The 22,458-nt window shown below is 39.4% G+C and overlaps 1 protein-coding gene across 1 annotated transcript in view; it reads right to left on the reverse strand.

Moving 5' to 3' along the window:
- The window catches only part of LOC107187076, an 82,014-nt gene that overhangs the window by 7,766 nt on the left and 51,790 nt on the right, over nt 1-22,458 (reverse strand). Inside the window, exons 3-10 of the mRNA XM_015575082.1 lie at nt 20,136-20,392; nt 18,791-19,183; nt 17,901-18,157; nt 17,123-17,234; nt 6,407-6,561; nt 5,766-5,816; nt 4,936-5,207; nt 1,335-1,493 (exon numbers count right to left, since the gene is read on the reverse strand). Coding sequence (XP_015430568.1) covers nt 1,335-1,493; nt 4,936-5,207; nt 5,766-5,816; nt 6,407-6,561; nt 17,123-17,234; nt 17,901-18,157; nt 18,791-19,183; nt 20,136-20,392 — 1,656 coding nt within the window. The remainder of the gene's footprint in view (nt 1-1,334; nt 1,494-4,935; nt 5,208-5,765; nt 5,817-6,406; nt 6,562-17,122; nt 17,235-17,900; nt 18,158-18,790; nt 19,184-20,135; nt 20,393-22,458) is intronic.

Genomic DNA, 22,458 nt, shown 5'->3' on the forward strand with positions numbered 1-22,458 from the left:
GGGTTTCTGAAGACTTTCAACCTCCTCCACGCACTCGATATATATTTCATGTAACAATTTTCTATGTTAACAATGGTTCACACTCAGGAAATATGATGCATATATGAGTTTTGCATATGAATGGCTTTCCTTGAAATCCTACACAAGTCACAAATGTGAAACTGCAAACCTTCAATCGACAACTTTCTCGACAAATTTAACTTTAAAATTATATGGCAGTATTTTTCAATAAGAAAGAGGGTACATATTTTATGATCCACTGGAATTACACTAAAACGTAATTAATACATGAAATGTAATTGAAAATACGAAAATATGTTTCTTGTTGAAAAATGGGAAAAGAAGAAAATTCTTATAGACTTTCTTAAAAACTTTTTACAGGCTTTACAAATTCATATTACCAAACAGGACTCGGAAGGTCGTATTTTTCCCTCCAATACATTAAAAAAATAATTCAACTCTATCCCTGCTGCTATAAATCTTATCTACGTTTCAGCAAACTCTGAGAACCACGCAACAGTTTCAAAGAATCTTCTTCACAACTTTACCCATTCATCAGTAATTTTCCTGTGCGCAGGGAGATACTGTGAAACTGTTTCCATGAGATAACTACAATAAAAACAAATTACCATCTGTTCTAAAATGTGAAGCATTTATTCAACGATACACGTGTTTCTTTTACTATATTACCTATAATAATAATATACAAGGTGTAACAAAAATGTTGGAGGACCCGGGAATAGGAGATTCGTTAGGTGATTTGAAACAAGTTTTTCCTTAGCAAAAATGTTGTCCGAGGCTTTGTTAACGAGATATTAACGAAAAACCCCGACCAATCAGAGCGCGAGTCTACCAGCCGAGTTCCCGCGGTAACCTTGACTACCAATCGCAGCGCGTAGCCAACGTTACCGCGGGAACTCGGCCGGCAGACTCGCGCTCTGATTGGTCGGGGTTTTTCGTTAATATCTCGTTAACAAAGCCTCGGACAACATTTTTGCTAAGGAAAACCTTGTTTCAAATCACCTCAGGAGTCTCCAATTTCCGTGTTTTCCAACATTTTTGTTTCTACCTGTATATGCTGTGCTTCCTACCACAAATATTTCTTCCAAACTAGTTTCACTCTGCCTCTACTAATCTACGTCAAATTAATACTCTCATAAAATTGATATACCACAGAATCTATAAAATAGTTTCCCTTTTTCTCTTTGTACGTAGTGGAATGCACTCGAAACAGCTCGTCAGTGTTAATATTAAGATACGTTGAGCGTTTTATCTCTATGCATATGGTAGAGCATTCTGCTTCAAGGTCAAGAGGAATTGGTGCTGTGCCTTACCAGAGGTGGACGAGGAACAGGGGTGGGAGGAGGCCCTCGCTGACGAAGGTGCTGCACCGGAGGGAGGATGATCTGCTGTGGGAGGCGTAGGTGGTGAGTTTGTCGAGTTTCCACGTATCTCGCCTGCCTGCTTCAGCACCTGGTATATGGCGTCCACGTCTGTCCACACGGGATAGAGAGACAGCAATGCAAAAGCACACGAGAGACATCACAGGAGGTGCTTTCCTGTTGTTTCTTCTTTTTTTATTTTTCGTTCGCTTCAGGTTTCTTTTTTAACTCTTTACACAGAGAGGTCCCTTGGATAACAAGTGTCTTTGTTCAAATTTTCATGGGACGCACGAGGATGGTGCCCTGATTCTTTTTTTATTCATTCATTGCAGTTAGGTTAGGTCATGTGTCTCTTTGTTCCATCAGAGGTAACTGTTGGAACACTAGGTGTTCATTTTTATGATGTAATAGCACAAATTTTAGAAAGAATATGATTTAGAACGATAGTGAACACGTTAGTGTTTTATTTTTTTGAAGTAACGACAATGAAGAGATGAAGAAATACTCTAATTCACCTATTTTTTGTATTATGTAAGTATGCTTTCAATTAAGATGATCAAGAAAGAATGTCTGAATAAATTAAGAATTATTAACTGATTTGTTAAAGTGATACTTGCAAATTAACAATGTTTTCTAAAAAAGAAAAATGTTTTTACCTAGAATGTCTCTGTTTCAAGTTCTATTGAACATTTTATGTATTGTACAGAGAACGAATAACGTTAATGTGTTAAATTGAAGACACTTGTTGTTCAAAGGACCAGTACTTGTCGTTAAGAGTTAAACTTGGCGCGTCACCTAGAGTCGTTCGTTCGAGGTCACTGAAGCTGATCCAATTAAATATAATGAAGAAAAATGTTTCCGTCGCGAGGATGTCTTCGCCTGTAGTGGCCTTCAACATTTGGCGGATATTAGAATAAATTTGGTTTGAGTAATTCTGACACCTATTGGTCGACAGGGTACATATACGAAAATTACTATCGATCGTTCGGAGGGTAGAGGTTCACTCTGACGTCAAGTGAAGTAAATCATGTTGAAAGGATTAGCGGCATGTAGCGAACCGCCGTTTAATTTGGAGGGTGGGGGTGAACAGGGAAGGGGTGGATAGAGTCCCGAATAATTTTTGACAGGGACTCCACTCCCCCAGACTGGTTATTTCTGTGGTGGGTCACCTCTGACCACGATTACCCGATGATCTCATCGATCCTTTCGTGACTACACCCTAGGGATGGTATCGCCAACCTCCCTAGTTGCGAAATATTTAAATATTTTCGTAGTACCGTTACTTAACTATCGTTTAATAAACTATCAATAATAATATAAAATTATTAAAAATAATATAAATAGGATATTATTGTAAAGCAACCCCACAACTACATCGTCTAGTAAAATTAAAGTTATTAAAATTAAAAAAAAAAAAAGGAAATAGTATAGTGCAAAACAATCCCCTAATTACAAGGTCTAGAATTATATGTTTCAATCATAATGCCTATAGTTTCACTGCTAGGGATAGAAGTTAAATTCTGATTTACTCGCATCGTAACACTTTTCGTGATAAACAACCACTACTCTATTAATTTTGGGTCCTTTTTTTAAATATTTTCAATATTTTAATATACTGTTAGTATATGTATTTTAGTACATTTCAATACATTTTAATATATTGTATATCATAATATATTTTAATATACTTCCATATATTTTAATATATTTTGATATACTCCAATATATCGTAATAAATTTTAATATACTTCAATATATTTCAATATATTTCAATATATTTTAGTATCTTTTAATATGTACTATATATTTCCAATATATTTTCAATATATTATAACGATTCGGTGCTATTAGACCCCGAACGATCGAAAAAACTGCGATCCACTCATGTAACGCCAGCTTTACTGAAAACTAACTGCGTTTTACCAGCTTCCAGGGTCTCAATTCGTTATTATTAGCCCCCGAACGATCGTGTTCAGCTTCAGCGACTCCAAATGAAAGCAACAAAACGACACCGGTACGATGCCATCGACTACGTCGCGGTTACGTTATTGGGAGCGATCAATCCCTTTCCTGCAGCCTTCTTCAGGGTTTCGCCGCGGGAACGCGAGAAGAGGGAAACCAGAGGGTTCCGATCGGGCGAACGATCCGATTATACATAATTTCCCGTGGATGATTTCGTTAATTGCGACTAAACGGTGTATTTCTGATCGTCGTTCGGGGTTTTCGTTTTGTTCACGTGCCTTATCGAAGGGACAATACAGATGCGGTGATTGAGGGGGTGGGTGAAGGGGGATTGGGGGAAGGTGATCGATCGTTAAACGTCGATGTGAGATAAAATGAGGAACGAAACCTCGTGCAAAGGTTGATCCTCCGGGGACGGTTGTTTACGTTTCCTTTTAGTTGAAGGATCGATCGGTGCTCTCGCGATACGAATTATTTTGTTGGAAATCTTTTGACTTCTAATGCAAGAAAGTGCTGATGGTTATTGATGGTAATCGACCCTTAGAGAATTCTTGTAATTTGACTCTGTTTGGGAATCCAAGAATTTTTTAATAAATTGTTTAGAGGGGAGAGGTATGTTTGAAGTAATTGGATTAAACATATTTCATTCTCTACTTGAATTTATCACCTGAAATGTTTCCTTTTCGTTTTGGATACATTGTTATTATGCAGGAGATCAGGGTAAATTTTATGTATAAATATTAGATAAATATGAGGACTGATAAATATTACTATTAAGGTGCCAACTTATTGTTAAAGTGATAACGTGTTTATTGTTGATAGTTTCTAAGGGTATTATAAGAAATATTTCAGGTGACACTTTAAAAAAAAATATATGTATTAAATGTCTCAAATATATAAAACAACGTAATGTGCATAAAATATTAGAATGACGATATATTTTATGATTTTCCCCCACTGTTTCAAACTTTTACTTGATATATAAAAAAAAATATAAAATACAAATATCTTTGACAATATTCCTCAGCATATAAAGGAAACATAACAAAAACATGCATCTCGAAACCAATGGGGCAAAACGATGAACAAACAAAATATTAACGAAACAAATTTCAAACAAATTTTGTTAACTATCTGCTAAGGGGGACGACGATAAATAAAATATTAACAAAGTGAATTTTAGAAAACTTTGTGCAACTATCTACTAAGGGGGAAAATGATAAAAAAAATATTAACAAAATGAATTTCATAAAAATTTGTGTAACTATCTACTAAGTGGGAAAATGATAAAAAGAATATTAACAAACTTAATTTCATAAAAATTTCTGTAACTATCTTCTAAGGGGGGAAATGATAAACAAAATATTAACAAAACGAATTTCATGACAAATTTTTTTAACTATCGCTACTGACGTTTACCGACGAGAGCATCGATCATCCTGTACAACGACAGAGAGAGAAAGAGAGAGAAAAAAGAGTGAGTGTGTGAAAGAGAGAGAGAGAAAAGCACCCGCTCAGCGGGGCAAGGAAACCTTGAAGAAGTTAATATACCAAATAGACAGACCAGGGTTCAAAACTGGTTCGTACTTACTGTGCTCGGCGACTGGCGCCTCGTCTGCCTGTGCCTGGGTCTTCTGACGTCGAAGAAGCGGTATGCCGCCGCTCTTTTTCGGCGCCAGGCTCGGGCACATCGCCGGCTGTACGAGGTGTATGCAATCGGTGTGCGCGTTCGCCTTGCAGCCGCGACATCTGACCCCCTGCCAGCTGTGACCGCGCAACACCTGACCGCAGGCGTCGCAGGGGGTGATCTTCCTGTAGGTGTACTCGCGCCACGTGTGTCCGCCCTCGGACTCGAGGCTTTTTCTGGAAGACAAGGAACGGTTTCTCGGAATGGTCAAGGGTGTTTTCAAGTATATAGAATTTTATGGATCAATTTTCTGGCAAATGGGCACCGACCAGAAATTTCTTAGTAATCCGAGTAAGGGAATCCTGATTGGTTCGAGAGGAAACATGTATGAACTCTATGAAGCAAGACTGAGTTGAGAGGAATTACTGAATTGAACTGAATTTCGTATAGCATAACAGAATAACTATATTGAATTGAAATGAATTTGGGATTGTATAAATGAACTACTATACTGAACATTAGATAATCGGACATTCTATAAATACATTCTAATCTTTTAGGGGATAGTTTGGTGACTAACTCCCACTTAAAATGTTGGAAAGAAAAATTGAGTTTTGGCTTGCATACAAAATGGCGGAAAAGAGTTTGCAAATGATCATTTGGAAGACACTGGAAAAATTAACACACGTGCAGAATCCTTCCATAGTTTAAACCTTTTGTATATCGAAATTCATCTAGATAATCACAAGTAGCTGTTAAGTTGTTATTTAGGCAAAGAATTGTGAGTATTTTACCTGGACATGGCGACGACCGTCGACACAGCATGGTACATCGCCTGCTTTCCTCTGTGTTAGTCGGCATTCGCAAAACAACAATTCCAGTTACATTCGAAAATAACTTCTGGTTAATGCACGGCACAATTCCTTTAAACCACACTATTATGACACACAAAAAAAAAAATAATAAGTGGCGTACTCGCGATAAGCTTGTGAATTGCCACTGCTCGTTGATAAATTAATAGCAAACAAATAAATATTCGTGATTTTGAATAATTTCACACGACTTGTTCTAACACACTTAAACTTGAACAATTGTAAGAGAAAAAAGTATTGAATGTATTATCAACTGATAAATTCTGTTATTAGTATGGCACTAAGTTAAAATTGTTTCTTCCGATTATTCTATAATAATTTAGTTTTCTACCAATGGAAAAATATAATTTAGAACTTAGTATTATTCTAAAAATTATTAACTATTAGGTGACAGTAGGTGTCATCGATGTACGAATACTTTTTTTCTGCTACTGTACCAAAATAGGAACGAAATGAATTTTATAAAAATGATGATTAGAAAAGAATTAATAATTTGAACGAAATTTTATAAAAATAATGGAAAAATCACTTTTTTTTAGAGATACGGGGATTTGTATACTGACTTGTCTGTGGACGGCGGTGTTGGCGGCGAGGTCGTCTTTAGACTCTTGAACGCTTTCAGCCATTTGTGCTTGGTACTTCCGGTCGAGCCGTTCGACATCTTCCGGCTGCTCACCCCATCCGGTTGACCGGTTTCTCCGCCGCCGAACAGCTCTTTCTGTAAATCGAAACGATCCACGGATGAAATTTCCGTTCCAATTTTCCATTATTTTGCCGTTCGAATTTATATTTATTGAAATAATAATTTACATAATAATTCAAGTGGACATTTAAATTTTACTTCAGCGATAACGTTTATATAGCATCTAAATCGATTGTACTTTTCCATGTAGCTAGGCTAATAATAATATTTAACATTTTAATTACCCAATTAAAATTTCAATCATTAAAAATACTTTGGAATATTACTTAAAATTAATGCTATTCTCAGTCTGGTATTAAACATAAGTAGAATTGATTTTGAAACTATATACTGACGTTATTATTGAAATGAAATTAAAGTATTTGCATGCATAATTCAATAACTAGATTATTATATTTAAAAATATTCCTTTACATAATATTCACTGTAGTTGGGTATTATCTAGATAAAATCTTTTAATAAGGACACCTGTTGTCTATTGTTCGTCGAATTGACACGGAAATTATAATAATACACTTTTTCTCTTAAATATTGCATTTGTACAACTGCTTCGTAAAAAGTGGAATTAAGACACTTCCTAATATTTGTAATTGCAAAGAAAAATTACGAAACGAGTTTCAACAAAGATAATATATCCATTTGGAGTCGACTTAACTTCCTCTATTATTCTGTTTTTCTTTCATAAATATCACTGACATCACTTATATTATTACTATATTTATATCACTGATATTATTTTCATAATATCCATTCTACTTCTTTCATTTTTATAAATATCACTGATATCACTGATATTGATGTTCCACTGATATTATTACTGATATTGATGTACCACTGATATTATTACTGATATTGATATATCACTGATATTATTGTGGTAATATTCAATCTACCGGTATCATTTTCACTGAAAAATTACAGAAACTCCGTGGAGGGTGCTCATCGGTTTTCGCAGGTCGCTGCAAATGGAAATAGCCGCGTTTCCGGCCGACTTGCGTGACGGGTGGTGTGCGACCGACTGGTAAATAGATATCCAATGGAAGAGGAAGCCAGCACACGGTTTTAATACGACGAAGGAGCCCGGCATTAATTGGATTCGACTCTGCACACCCGATGCCCTGTGCGAGATACACACTCCCGTGTGCACCTGTGCGCGTACAATGTGTGGACACTCGATTGTTCAACCCCTCCCCCTCTTCCATTGTTTCGAGTCATTTAGTCATCGAAGTGTTTCAGTTGTTACGAGTACATTCGCGCTTCTCTAATGCCCAAATTGACATTATCTAATAACCAGAATGAGGATTTTATGTATTTTGTAATATTAACAACTGTCCAAAATCCAATTGTATAAAAAAAAGTTCAATGGAATTTTCATTTTACTTGGAATCCGATAGAACCCTTAATATAGTTAAGAATTTTTATTTCAAATCCAGTTTCTATAAATTGGTCCACAAAAATTTATATTTCCTTAAACATCTAGAGTTTCATAAAAACAATCATAATAATGACAAGGTTCTTCCTGCGCCACAGCAAAAATGAATGTACACCAAAGAGACGAGAGACAATAGAGAACGAGGGAATCTGACAAAGAAGGAAATTTAGAACCAAATAAAACAGGAATAAGTTATTAAACAGAGGTGAGTATTAAATAAGTTTAGACATGGAAGTAAATTAGAATAGGGAGAAAATAAATTCAGAAATGGAAATTCTAATCGAACTCAGAATTGTAATTGAAATCAGTTTATGAACAGATATTAGTAAGTACTGATTGAGTTTATAAATAGAAATGATTATCAAATCAGTTAATTAATGTAAAATAATAGTAAGTGAGAAACAAGTAAGTATCAAGGAGGTGACAAGTAAGTACCAAGTAAGTACCAAGTCAGTACCAAGTGAGTACCAAGTAGGTACCAAGCAGATACCCAGTAAGTACTTCGTCAGTATCAAGTAGGTACCAAATAGATACAAAATAGGTACAAGATAGCTACCAAGTAAATACCAAGTGGGTACCAAGTCAGTACGAAGTAGGTGCCAAGTACAGATCAAGTATATACCAATTAGGTATCAAGTAGGTACCAAGTAGGTACTGAATAAGTACTACGCAAATACCAAAAGAAATTTGTAACTGGAAATAAGTACAGTTAGAAACAGGTCCCAAGTAACTGTACAAAGGAACTGAAAGTCAATGGTATTTCAAGGATTCTTTCCATGTGTGAATGATCAGGCTTTATTGTTCCCAGTATCGTTTCAGCCGTAATGAACATTATTGTTCAAACTCGGATCGCTATTGATCACAAACAAGCTGCTATGTATGACGCCATTGTATCAGGGACTGAATATATTGTGGAGACTTCATTCATGCAGTGAAAGTGCATGGACCACACAAACTACATTCGCTGTCACCTTACAATGTACTATTCAATACTTATCTCCTCTAGAAATAAATAAAAAAAAAGAAAACTACCCCAATGACAGTTCTACAAATTGACATAAACTCTATTACTGCATTGAAATATATATGAAAAGTTAATATTAATATTTCAGAAATATATTGGGAAACAAGATTCACTGTTTCTCAAATTTTTTTTAAAAAACAAATGATCATATATGCTATTATATTGTGAGTATATTATAATTTGTACGAACTTTCATTGATTCGAAGGAGATGCAGGTGGTGGTGGGTGGAAGCTGAATGAAGGGTGAAAGTGCAATAACCGTATGGTATTTCAAGAACCGAGCTCTAGAATGGACCCTGGTCTTTCAGAAATTATTGTGAATTCTCTCGATCGAATGCGTTCGAAATATTATAAGTATTAAAAAATTTACAATATCCAACATTTTTACCACTCTAAAAAGTGTCAAAATCACCCAAATTCTCAAACAATTAAACAGTTTTAATGTCAAAGACATTCAGATCAAAATAACAAATTTTCTATAATTTTGAGTCTTTTATTATTCTCAAAATTTTAAAAACATTCACAATTTCGTGAATATTCCTCGAAATCTTAAATAATTTCAACATCCATGAAACCTGTCCAGTTTTTAAGCATGTTCAAAATGGAAAACGTTCAGAACTGAAAATGTATCAAACTTTCGAAATACTCAATCATTAAAAACTGCATCCAAAACATTGTCAAATATTTTACAAAATTTGCAATAGAAGAGATCCAAATATCCACAGATGGTAGCTCGCGGTGATTAATAATCAAAATTTATCACAAGAATGAAAACAAAATATCCAATTACAAGGAAGAACCAAGTGTCCGTCACATGTATTCCATCTTTCTACGAACAATTAAAGAACAGTGAACACAACCTCTCGAAAATTGGACGTCAATCATCCCCAAGAGCACACATTCTGCCTTCCCGCCTCAGGACACGCTAACGCAACCAATTTCCGGGAGACAGCACAAAACGGTCTCAGAAGAGTCCATTCTCACTCCCGGCGAAATCCCGTCAGTCACACGAAACCACGGTGACAACAACAATTTCCAAACTGTATGTGTGTGCACGTGATCCAAAACGTGTCACCCTCCCCCACGTGTCAACGAACCCCCGCAGACACCTACACTGCGTCAAGAACCAAGGAATCGGTCACGTGACTAACCTCCCGCACCGACCAAAAAAAAAAAAAAAAAAAAAAAAAAAAAAAAATAAAAGGCACACGATATAAAAACCAGCCAGTCGAGAAATGCACTGAAAACGAACGAAAACCCGTCGACAATTCCCACCTCTGCAGCCAGCGTACACCCAACAGCCTGGTGTCATCTTGTTGCGTAGCAACAAACGCACCGTGTTCCACGATGAAACAACACACCAGGTACACGAATCTATCGCTGGAGAATGAAGTCGTGAACAATTTCACCACTGTCCTGTCACGTTTCGGTTGATATTGTGACCTGGCGACTTGATTGACGATCGAGACCACGAGCCTGTGCACAACGCCGTTTGGTGTGACTCAAAGAGGGATACTAACGACTCGTGTGCGTAACGTTGTCCAACCCATGTCTGCGAGGATCCTCAGAGGCTGGCTCCTGCTACCCTGACCTAGGAACGCGGACTCGACGGGGCCGGGAATGGATTTTCAGACGCGAGTGTTGAACAGTGACCCAGTTGTGAGGGCGCATGTCGCGCGATTGCGCGCCGTATTTATTCGTTCCTTCGCGCGGCGGGACACCGGACGACCCGCGCGGTTTCGGCCACGGTGTATTTATGCGCGGCAGCCGAAGTTTCGCTTCTTCTGTCTTCTTTTTTTTTTTTCGGTTTTGTGATAATGTGACGGAAAAAAGGGGGGGATGTCGAACATTATGGAGGGAAATGGAGGGGTATCGACTAGTTTTTTATTAGAATTATTGGGTATTTGTGAACTAGGTAGTTGGCGATTTGAACGACCTTTTTTGAATTCTTGTACACCTTCCAGGGTAATTGGAGACGTGGCGGGGGACGGGCTATGTTTTTATTAGAATTATTGACTATTTGGGAACTAGTTGACGATTCAAATGATCTTCTATGAATTTTTGTACGCTTTTGAGGGTAATCTGTGAAATGGAGGGGGATGGAATAATTTTTCATTAGGAAAATTGTTAAGTGACGATTAGAATGATTTTTTTTAATCTTGTACGCTTTTGGGAATAACTGGGGAAGTGGAGGGAATAAATTGATTTTAGTTAGAGATTTTTTTGTTACTCTTATACCCTGTGGATCTTTTTCGTGTTTTGATATTAGATGAGGATTACTAAATATTGTTTCGTAATAGATTCAGTGATACAATAAAAGTACTTAAATAGCTGGAATGTAATGGGACATGATACTTTTCAAAATTTTCGCTCACATTCGTCAACGTATCGGGAATTACAACGCTCTAAAGACGATGTACGCGTCCTACGCCATTTCACGCATACCGGTCCGCCATCTTGGGCAACCCAGGTGGAAGGACCGCGTGGAACCGCGAAGTAAATTACGAAGACTGATTGAGACCAAGCAATTATCGATAACTGGACGGCTTGTTCCACCACGGACACGAGTATCTGGTGGCCCATTAGGACGCGTCTTGTTGAAAATTTCAACGGGACTTGTCTCCTTCCCCCTTCCAACCCCCCTCGAATATCGACCCGTTCGTGAAAGCCAGCCGATTAAACGAGGTTGCTTCAATCTCCAATCTGCATGTCTGAGACCCTGAGAGAACCTAGTAGATGGGGTGTCGCTACTCTAACACCGCGTTTATGCTTCTTGTACGCGAGATTGAATACATTGTCCGAAGTTCGGTAACTCGATGAACCCGCCAGGTGATTTTCATGATGATACCAACGATTCTCAGGGTTGAATCTGATAGGCCCAAGATAGATCCACGTAGTAAGTTTAATACTAAAGTAATATAAAATGCAGGAAAATTAACAAATAAAACATATTACAATTCGGACAGATTTGGTAAATTTGGCTTCAGGAAGACTCAAGTGTCTCCGTTACTTTTGATGAGAAGAAAAGATATCGGGAGGGAGGGGGGGGGGGTGTCGAAGTTGTTCTTTATAAAGGAACGAATGTTGTAGAGGAATAATTTTTTTCGACATTTCAAGGTCAACGTGGTGACACTCTTTACCGACAGTAATGATTGATTACCGACACAGATTACCGATTCCTGGTATTGATTACCGACAGAGATTACCGATTCCTGGTACTATTTACCGACAGAGATTAACGATAACGATTATCGATATTAGATTCATAACGGTGAGCAGTTGGTATCTAGGAAAGGGAACCTTCTCCATTATTAAGCTCACGCGGAACGAAACAGATTTAATCACTATACAAGGTGATCCAACAAAAAGGATCTAAGACGTTAGAGGCTTATACTTTTTCGGCGTGATCTTTCGGCTTGATTTTATAACCTATGTTGATTAGACATTTTTTACTCCACTCGGTGAGTACTATAAACACCTAGTCCCAGACCCGTTTTTAGAACATCGAGTTTATGGAATCACCTCTTCGCCCAGGTATACGGTAAATCTTCGATTAACGCTCGAAACTTGGGATTGCTTTGGATAAGTTATCACAGAGGGACACGATTTTTGCAGTTCATTAACAGCATTTCGGGCCGAAGTCCCTGGATGAACCCTCCAGTAGTGGGGATGAAGCAAAAGCATGTAACGTAAAAGTCCTTGCGAGTACTTATCGAGGATTTACCGTATTATGAAATCGTTACTTGTATGATCGTATCTCTAATAAAAATCATGCTATTACTATTACATTCTCCCTTTCTCGAACTCCTTGAGTACATTCCAAAGCGAAAGAGGACCGTCTGAGGTCGTTCCAAATACCAAACCCACCCTTCGAGGGGGAGAAAGGAGGGGGGTAGACGTTTCGTGGTATTCGAACTGTCCGCGTGCCACTCGAAGGATCAAGACACGTCGTTGTTCAGGTATTTTGCGAATGCCCGTGCGGAACGCCCGAATCAGGCCAATCGTTCTCGATGGGGACCGATGCATTCGATGTGCAAGCACATTCGCATACTCGAAAGTCGTATGCAAATCAATATTATTGAATTCCGCGCGGTATATATGTGAAATATATGAAAAAAATCCACGACGAATCTATCTTGCGCGTCCCCTCTTGTCTCTGTTAAAGTTAGGTTAGGTTCAGTGACAGCGGCCATATTGCACGCTAAACTTATTTCGTGCAGCACACTATTATATTTATTCCCTATTTTTGTACTCAATACAGATGTATTAAGTGCAGTAAAAAATTCATTTTTATTATTATTGTTGTTTTGAACATTTTATTACAGCCAAGAGCTCGATTGTTTTGACCCCGTGTTTCTGTGAAATTTATCCAACTGAACAGCTTCCGATAATTAATTCAAGTCAGTGGTTTTTACGTTACATTATTCGAATAAAATGAGAAAGCCAATTCACAATAAAATTCGTTCCAAAAAATGCATAAAAACATACGTCTTCCAAGGGTTAAACCTAGAACTCCAGAGGTTTAAAAAAATTAAATAAAATTTCTCAATAGATATTTAAGTTGGATATCCGGAAGTCCCCGTTGCTAGGGAGTTCTAGGATTAAGAGTCGATTACTTTATATACAGGGTGTCTCAAATATATCGACTATCACAAAAACTATGTTGAAGATAATTTTCTATTAACAAACATAGTGTAACTGTACCAAAAAGAAACGATGAAAGGAGAAGAGGATGGAACGTATCGAAAACCGTCGGAAAACCAGTCGGTCCCTTGGGCGTCGCGAAAATAACGTCTGGGACGAAACTGTGCTCGAATCGATGGATCTATAGGAAACACGGTCCGAGGAGCTCGAATGGTTTAATATTTATCGATATTCCGAGCAAGGGTGCACGAAGTCCCCGAGTACTGGGCGGTAAGAACCACGGAAGCTGCTTTGAAAGCGTGGAGGGAAGCTCGAGTAACGTGTAGAACGGTATACTGAAAGGAATACTGTGGTGATATTGTGATGATACTTCTGAAAGGAAAAAAAAAACAATTTTTATACAAGCTATTGGTTCTGCTAGTTTTTGACGTTTTAAATTCCAAGGTGGTAGGTCCAGCATTTTGTTATAATGTCATTCACCTTCAATTGATTAAAACATCGAAATTAGCAGATATATTTTTAAGTAACTATTGAATGAAAAGAAAGTATTCTAAAAATATTCATGTGGTTCCACAGGCTACACCTAAACAGTGAAGGGATAAATATTAAAGTTGGAGATTTGATGTTAACTCAGTACCAGCCGTCTGGCGGGAGATTCAAATGCCAGGAACATAGCTTTAAAGCGGCGGGGTGATTTAAATGCTAAAGGTCAGCAATAATTTATTTCAGAAGTTCGTTTCTAACTTTTCTCAATCCAATATTTAACACTTCGAACACCGGAATATTTTAAATTTCGACTCGATATTTTTCGGACTTAATTCCTGTATGTATAACATTTATGAAAGTAGGTTGAAAGTAAAAATCCACGTTATCGAAGACATTCCTACATAATGATTATAATAAGATTTTTATCACACTTACATAACAAGAGTAAGGTGTAATACGGGAGGTTAAACAGGTAAAAAAATACATGCATCAGTGTGAAAAAAATACACCAAACAAAATTTCAATACAAACTGTTACAGAACCGAAAAATTGAGTGTAAATGAAGATGATAATTAAAAAGTGGGAATTAAATTCGCTCAATAAACCCCTGGAAGGCAGACGCTTTGTACGATAACGCAATCATTGTAACGTGGGTCTGTTTGGACCCCCACAGACCTTCCACCAAATTCCTCCACAAACTGCTTCCTTTTTAATCGAACTAATACAAACAACTACTAACCTCAGGTAGTCACTAAAAACAATTAAGCCGCAGAAGGTTGCTGACCACTCGGGTCAAAGTAGACCCAGTAACCCTTCCCAGCGTTAAATCAACGAAACTTCACATCCAGAACTATCAAATCCATCCACTATCATCCGCCACTAAACTTTAAAAATAGTCCACATTCATCGCACAAATCAGAGCGAACATCTCTCCAAATAAAAATTCTCTCCCCACAAAAATCATCTACACAAGAGTATACGCAAAAAAAAAAACCGTTAATCACAAGTGACGAGGATTCCACGTCGATTTACTCACGGTTAGGAATCGGTCGTTCCGCTTCTGTTCCGCCGCCTTGTCTCAACCGCTCGAGTCGGATTATCCGCGGAGAAGGAGGGACGAGGGCAAGAGGGGAGGGGCGAGGGGGTTGAGGGAGGGGCAAGGGGGAGGGGCGAGGGGGGAAAGGGGATTCCCCGGGCGCGTCGAGCCGCGGGAGGCACGAAAGTGGCGGTCGACTGCCTCGAAATGCGTCCGCACGTGCAGGTGTACACACACCGGCCGAGGAGGTGCATTGTACTTGTCCGTCGTACGTGGAAGGGAACAATGGCAGGCTCGTGCTAATTTTAATCGAGCCGGAGCGCCACTCGAGGGCCGTAGAGAACACCGCCGTGACCGGTTCTTTCTTTCTCATCGGTTCGACAACGCTCCTCGTTTTGCCGTGTCGCGGGGTTACGACTTCTTCGATTGGCCCTGGCACCGCGAACGATCTTGGGTGCCGTGGATTTCAGTGGTATAGTATACCTCTTCAGCCACTCGATCGAGGGAAGGGTCATCTGATTGGTGCAGAGGTTTTGCTGACTGATGATGACAGGGGATTTGAAGGTTGGGTGGGAAGAGCATTTTGGGTTTGGATACATTCTGGGTTGCTTGTGAGTACAGGCAAAACTACCCGTAAATTTTTGGTAAAAAATTTTTTGGTTCTTCCGGGCGAAACCACCCCCAAATGTTGATGTGTCTTTTCCCGTTTATCATGGAAACTATATAGATGTAAAAATACTGTTAAAATAAAAATTCAATAGCTTTTCGTGCTCTAGAAAAGTGTACAATAAAATTATTAAAAATTTATTTCTTTATTTATTTAAAAAACTAATTTGTAACAATTTTATTGGACACTTTCACAGAACACGGAAAGCTATTAAATTTTTACAGTTTTTTTTACATGTATTATAGTTTTCAAGATGTCACAGGAAAATAGAAAAAGACGCATCAGCATTTAAGGGGACGTTTCACCCTGAAGAACCGAATATCAACAAAAACGAAAATTGACCTGTTGCTTCTATCGAGGTCGACAACGAACCTGCGCAGTTTAAAAAAAATGAAATTTTCGAAGTACCAAAGTGCCCTTGTACAACACGAATTCCTGACTCAGAAGAAATGGCCTCAATCTATCAGAAACAATTCAAACTGAACTTTCAGGATCAATTACATAAAAAAATAATATCGTTTTCAAGGAATGAACTAATAGTGCCATCGATGGAGGTTAATTTTGGTAGATAAATAGGGTCATTATTGATGAGGTTCGTACTGAAGACCGATATTGGCCAACTATCAAGTCCACCCAATGGTGCAAAGAACACGAACCCGTATCGTGCGTCCTAAGTTCGGAAAACTCAGCCGTATTTGTTCTCGCCACGAAAACCGCAACAAGGATTGTCGAAACTTTCTTCATTCGATGCGGAAAAGTTGCCCCGCGGAACGACCATAAGAAACGAAAAGGAGAAAGGAGGGCTGGAGAAGTCGTTTCGTGACTTCCGGATTGGACATGTCCCCCGAGATAGAAGACGTATCGCCGCGAAGACGAATCATCGATTATAATGCTTTTTGCAATAGCTGTCATAGGGAACGGAGACGTCAAGAGAAATCGTATAAAATACCTCTGAAATATTGGTAAGCTTAAAAAATAATAAAAAACACCTTCAACAAAAATGAGGCTATCTTAAAAAGACTGAGAAAAAAATTAAGAATCAAATTCAAAATTGAGTTAGTCCAGCTGATTGCCCCAAAGTGCGTTATATATATTGCATATAGCTAAAAAAAAACTGAGGCGTTTTTAAAAAAAATTTTAATATTTTGTAGTGAAGAAGCTTATTATGGCATCAAGTGCCTTTTGTTAATATTCAACGTTAAAAAAAAGAGGTAAAGTGGTATTGTCATTAAATGAATGAAATATTTTTTCTGAATTCTTTGGTGAATAACAGTTGTGGACAAATACCTGTGCTTGCACAGCCGCCAGATAGAGCTGTGCCTCGCCAAGTTCGAAACGCTTTATGGAGATGTCCTCCTGCAGCTCGGCCACTTTAGTGTAAAGATTGCTTTCGGCGCTCCTGAAATTAGAGAAGGGAAACCCCGTTCAGCGGTTCGTGTTTCAGGGAATTAAAAGGGTCGAGTGTTTTCTTCGGCAAGGAAGTTGTGTAAAATTGCTTCTCTGTCACGTGTTTGTCTTTCACTGATTGAAGGACCAATGGGATATGGAACAAGAGGTGATTAGAGTCCCTTTTTATTCTAACATTAAAATTTTAAATAATTTTCTCTGGCGCAGGCAAAGATTCATCAGAGCCTACTTCAATTTCAGACAGCCACCAAAAATCAATTGAACACTTGAAATAATTTTGAGTGGTCAGTTTGTCAACGCTTGTCGTAAGGTAAAGAAGATCGTCGTTACGAAGATGGCAGCACTAGCTTACCTACAGTGCTGCCATCTAGTTCCACTGATGCATTGGTAATAGTTTCAGAAAAGTCACTAAATGTACACTGCCAACCAAAAGTTTGGTACGACTTGCTGCCCCTCCCCTCACCAAAATCATACCCTAAATATAACATTTGTAATCATTTCTGCTGAAACCGTAAGTTCCTCATTTTTATAAATGAAATGAAAAACTTTTCTGAAAATATCAACAGTCAATCAGTGATTAAGAAAAAGGCACTGTAGGTGGAATAGTGCTACTACTATTACAACAATAATTTTAACTGTGTTTCTTCTATCTACATACTTGCGTTGCATGCGGGTCAGAGCGTCCAAAGCGTCCTGAAGTCGCGAGATCTCCTGGCTAAGACCGTCGTGTTCTCTTCGAAGATCCTCCATTAACGGCAGCGTGTTGGTACCAGTAGGGGCCAGCTCATCCCTCAGGCAGGGTATCTGATTGATTCTTTCCATTGGCACCTGTTCAGGAGGGCCTGGAGCGACGAACAAACGTCTGGCTGGCTTCTTCGATGGCGTCGCCGTGGCTGACAGACTTCGTGCTAGAAGCTGAAGGCAGAATCCTCTCTCATTACTACGACCAAAAGATTACCCACTTACTCACTAGAATCACGTTTTTTGTAGAATCTAGCCACATATTCAAATCCTAAAAGTCTATAATATCTTGACAAAAACAAACAGATTACACTTTTACATCGCCTCCTTTGCAATAAGTTGTTTCTCTACACTGGTGCTTTCTGATCGTAAAATTCAGGAACACCCTATGTAAGTATAGACGCAATAAAAGAAATTCGTATCCCGTGCTAGGGGACACAAAAAGAGAGTAGGGATTATATGAGGACCAAGGTGCCCGTTGAGAGGTTAGGAATGCTAACCAACAGGTCACGTGTCACTCCAACAGACAGTTACATCACGAAGTGAGTCTACATTCAGACGAAGCGTTCTATTCGAGGGAAGCCTCACGAAGAGAAAGTCTTCGCAGCTGAACGCGTTTCTATGGCCAATAATCATTTCAAACTCCACGCAGAGAACTGTGTCGAGGGATAAAGTCCCGTTCCAGCTTCTTCTCTCGAGTGGAATGAATTATCCGGTCGGGTTACGCGGTAATTCAGTAGGCAACGCGAACTAGGAGGGAAGATTCAGATCCGAAAAAATTGCAGGATTATACCAAGGAAGACCTACTTGCAGGTCGTTCAACGGCACGATGACTTGAGCTTCCTTGGCGACACCCTGATAACGCTTGGCCTGCTCGCCGGCTCGCTCCGCCGCTGAATCCGATATCCCAGCGACGCATTTGCAAACCAATCCGCATAATTCCTCGTATACCTCTGCTATATCGCCCAATAGACCCGGCAGGCACTGCGTCTGGTACCGTTCCGTAATCGCATTGGTCGCCCTCAATTGGAGGATGTACGCGTTGTGCGCCTCGAAGTAGCCGCGCCTCAGCTCCTGCTCGCTCGAGGCGTCGCTCATCAGCAGCGCGGCGTACGCGCGTTTGTAGTCGCCGCGGGCACGCTGCAGCTTCTCCTCGGACTTGGACACCACTTGCTCAAAAGCCTCGCGATGAGTGAACACCTGGAAGGAACGTCGATTCGATTGCTCGTTAGCCAGCGCTAGTTAGAGGGTATCTGAGGGCTTTCGGGGAAGGAATTAGGAGAAAACAACTTGGCAGTGATCATTAGGTGTAGGGAGGGTCTTGGACATTGAGAAGGGAGATTAATCTTTGACTGGATTTCAATGGTGATCATTGGGTATGATAAGATATCTGAAGTGGAAGACGATCATCAGGTGTAGTAGGACATCTGTATGTTTGGTGGAAAGTAAGGTGACGTGGTTTTTAAGACCTGTGTCTAAGGTAAATTTAATCTAAAGTACACCCGAACCATCTAAGTGGGCCGGGCCTTATAATGTTGGGAAGCGTGGAAACGCCGGGAGAAAAATTACCCCGGGTAATGGCACCCCTAGACTGGACAGTCTTTGAGTAGGCCGGGCATTTCAACGCCAGGCTCGTGGCCTCGGAGTACTAATCATTAATCACTAAATTCAATTTAGCTTGGATCACAAAATGTAAATGTACGTTGAAATCCACTGAAGGTGCAACCTTATGCACGTTCAAATAGACAGTAACTATAGATACAAAGTATGACTCTTACCCGCAATCATAGAAGCTTTCACTATTTAAGTCATAAGACACCTTTGTACCTGTGAACCCCTGATACCTCTGGAGATACGAAAATCTCATTAAGGACAAGGTTGCATTCGCTATGCACAGTTTGAATAGCAAGATGTATCTGCATGGTTGTCAGGAAGACATTCTTCTTATCAGGGGTATTCAAATGTTCCCTGCACCCTATCCTCTTTAGACTAATCACTAACTACTTTTATCTTTAGAATACGTTACTACATAAATGGGTATCAAGCAAGGTGATCCAGTTTGAATGGTCTAACGTTAGTACCTAGTATAAAAAAATATTCACAGTTGTCTCAACTTTGCTGGTCTAATCAGTGTCAACTAGAGGGTACTTGCCTTCCTGGATTGAAGCTTCCTATGGAAACTGGCTTCCAAAGTGGGTCTGGACAATTGTTGCTGGAGAACTGCAGCCAGGTCCAGGTGAGCTACCGCGTCAGCCTCTACCTGACGCAGCAAACTCTCCCAAACCCGTCGCATGCCTCCTGTGTCCATTCTAGTGTCTCCGGATCTGCCACGAAACTCGTCGACCAGACGTCGAACGTTCGCTGAATGGCTCTCCATCGCAGCGCCCAGTTCCTGCGCGAACTCGGACACTGTAACAAAAATTGGTATGGTCAGATTTGACGTTGTTGCACTGAGTTTGTTGTTATTGGACTCAGTTTGTCATCACTGGGACACCATAAACTTCTAATTACAGTTTGTCTGATCGTTTGGACAGGTTTGACGTTACTTCATACTGTCAAGTGTCAATGGGACAATAACGTATTATTAATGATAAATCAATTCAACAAGAATATGTGAAACAGTAAAATATTTAAATCGGTTTAGTCAATTTTACCTGATTGTTCGAACACATCTGAGACAGTTCGACAGACATAATCCTGTATACCGAATCCCTGGCGAACGATTAACGCTAACCACTCTAAGAGAAGCATAATCCCCAGCTGTACCAGGTGTAACAGCACGATGTATCGATTAACCAATTAGTAAACGCAGAATATTTATTGGTAATTATTAACTCGCAATCTGTTATTAAATACGCGTTTAAACCGCCCACACTAATTACCAATCCTTCCCAAGTAAATCGTAGGCTCCAGCACCCCCGAACAATTTTCCAAACGTCCTTCAATCGCTAATTACGTCATTAACTCACAATCCGCCTGTGTCGATTCATCGATCACGTTCGTTATCAACGAAATTTCAGGGCCGAGATTTGTTTTCCACCCGGTGAAAAGTGATTGTGTTCCACGAGAATTGTCCCCATCATCGATGGCCAGCTCTTCCGCAAATGTACCCCCAGCATCACACAATGGCGGCCATTTATCGCGTCGACAGACGCCTCGTCGATCCAGCCACGGTAATTGTCCGTTGATACAAGAGCGGCTTTCCGGCCCGTCGAAATATTTGAAGAGAACTCGAAATCTCGTGTAACCGCCGCCGCAGACTTTCGATTTTCCCGCCTCCCGCCTCCTCCCCACCCGTCAACTGTCATGGTGGGGACTTGTCGCGCGTCAGCGATTTTAAGTCGTGTCATTCCGAGGTTCGAACGCGCGGTTTGTTCGAGTGTTATTCGACGCAGGTACAGTTTAATTAAATTGCAACACGATTGATTGGAAATCCTTCTCTCCAGTGTTGTTTCCTTAGTATTTGTTAATTTGTACCGTTTAAAAAGAATAATAATATTATTTATAGTTATATATTACCGATTTTGGTATTTTGTCGTCGAATTTCGTGATCGACACGCAGGTCTCCGATTAATTGGGGTTAAACGTCATTTCAGACAAACCGTGTTCTCAGACGGAATATGTCCTTAATGAGGGTCCCTGATAAGACGTTAATTAGAGGATGAAGTCTCATTAAGAACTGGTAACTGATAAGTCCTTTCCCTTGAAATTGTAAAAAAAATTGCAGTCGGACGTCTAAAAGGAGGAGAAAACTGCGTAATAACATTTCAGTTCGCTATTCTACAGGGTGTCTCGCTTATAATGAACATCGAAATTAATTCCGCAGGTATTGAAGGTAAGGAAAATTATTAAGAGGAGTTTGTATGGTGTCAATACGTGCACCTGATTGAAGAAAATCCCAGAGTTAAGTCCATAAAAATAGCAACATATGAAACAACAATTTTCAATCATTTTTAATTTAATTACCTACTTTAGCAATTCCGTAATTTTATTTATTTATATTCGTTATATCTGACATGCCTTATCAACAATGCTAGATACCCTTTTGTTAACTTCTTTTTTTAATATCATTCATGAAGTGCGTTACAATTGAGACACCTTGTATGTAAATACACTCGTAATGTTTCGCCCCATGCTTCGAGCACATCCAGGTGCAACTTCGTAAAAAACGAAGACACCTAGGTGTTTATTTCGGTTTCCAAGCATGCGATTCGCGAAATCCCCCATTTAACAACGAAAGCAATTCATTAAACCCAGCCCCGTATTCATCCGTTGGATATTCGTCCAGCCTTCTCGAAACTCATTAGCAGTGGCCTGGTCCACTTCCGGCTCATTCGTCCGCGAATACGCGAGCATCTGTCTCGGGACGACGAGTGGCGCAACCGAGAAAGAGGCGGCAGTTCTACCCGCAGCGAAAAACGTGTTGTACGCGCGGTTAAAAAAAATATTTTCGCAGTGTTCCGCATCTGATGGAA

Source organism: Dufourea novaeangliae, unplaced genomic scaffold, assembly GCF_001272555.1.
Source record: "Dufourea novaeangliae isolate 0120121106 unplaced genomic scaffold, ASM127255v1 scaffold96, whole genome shotgun sequence".
Lineage (NCBI taxonomy): Eukaryota > Metazoa > Arthropoda > Insecta > Hymenoptera > Halictidae > Dufourea > Dufourea novaeangliae.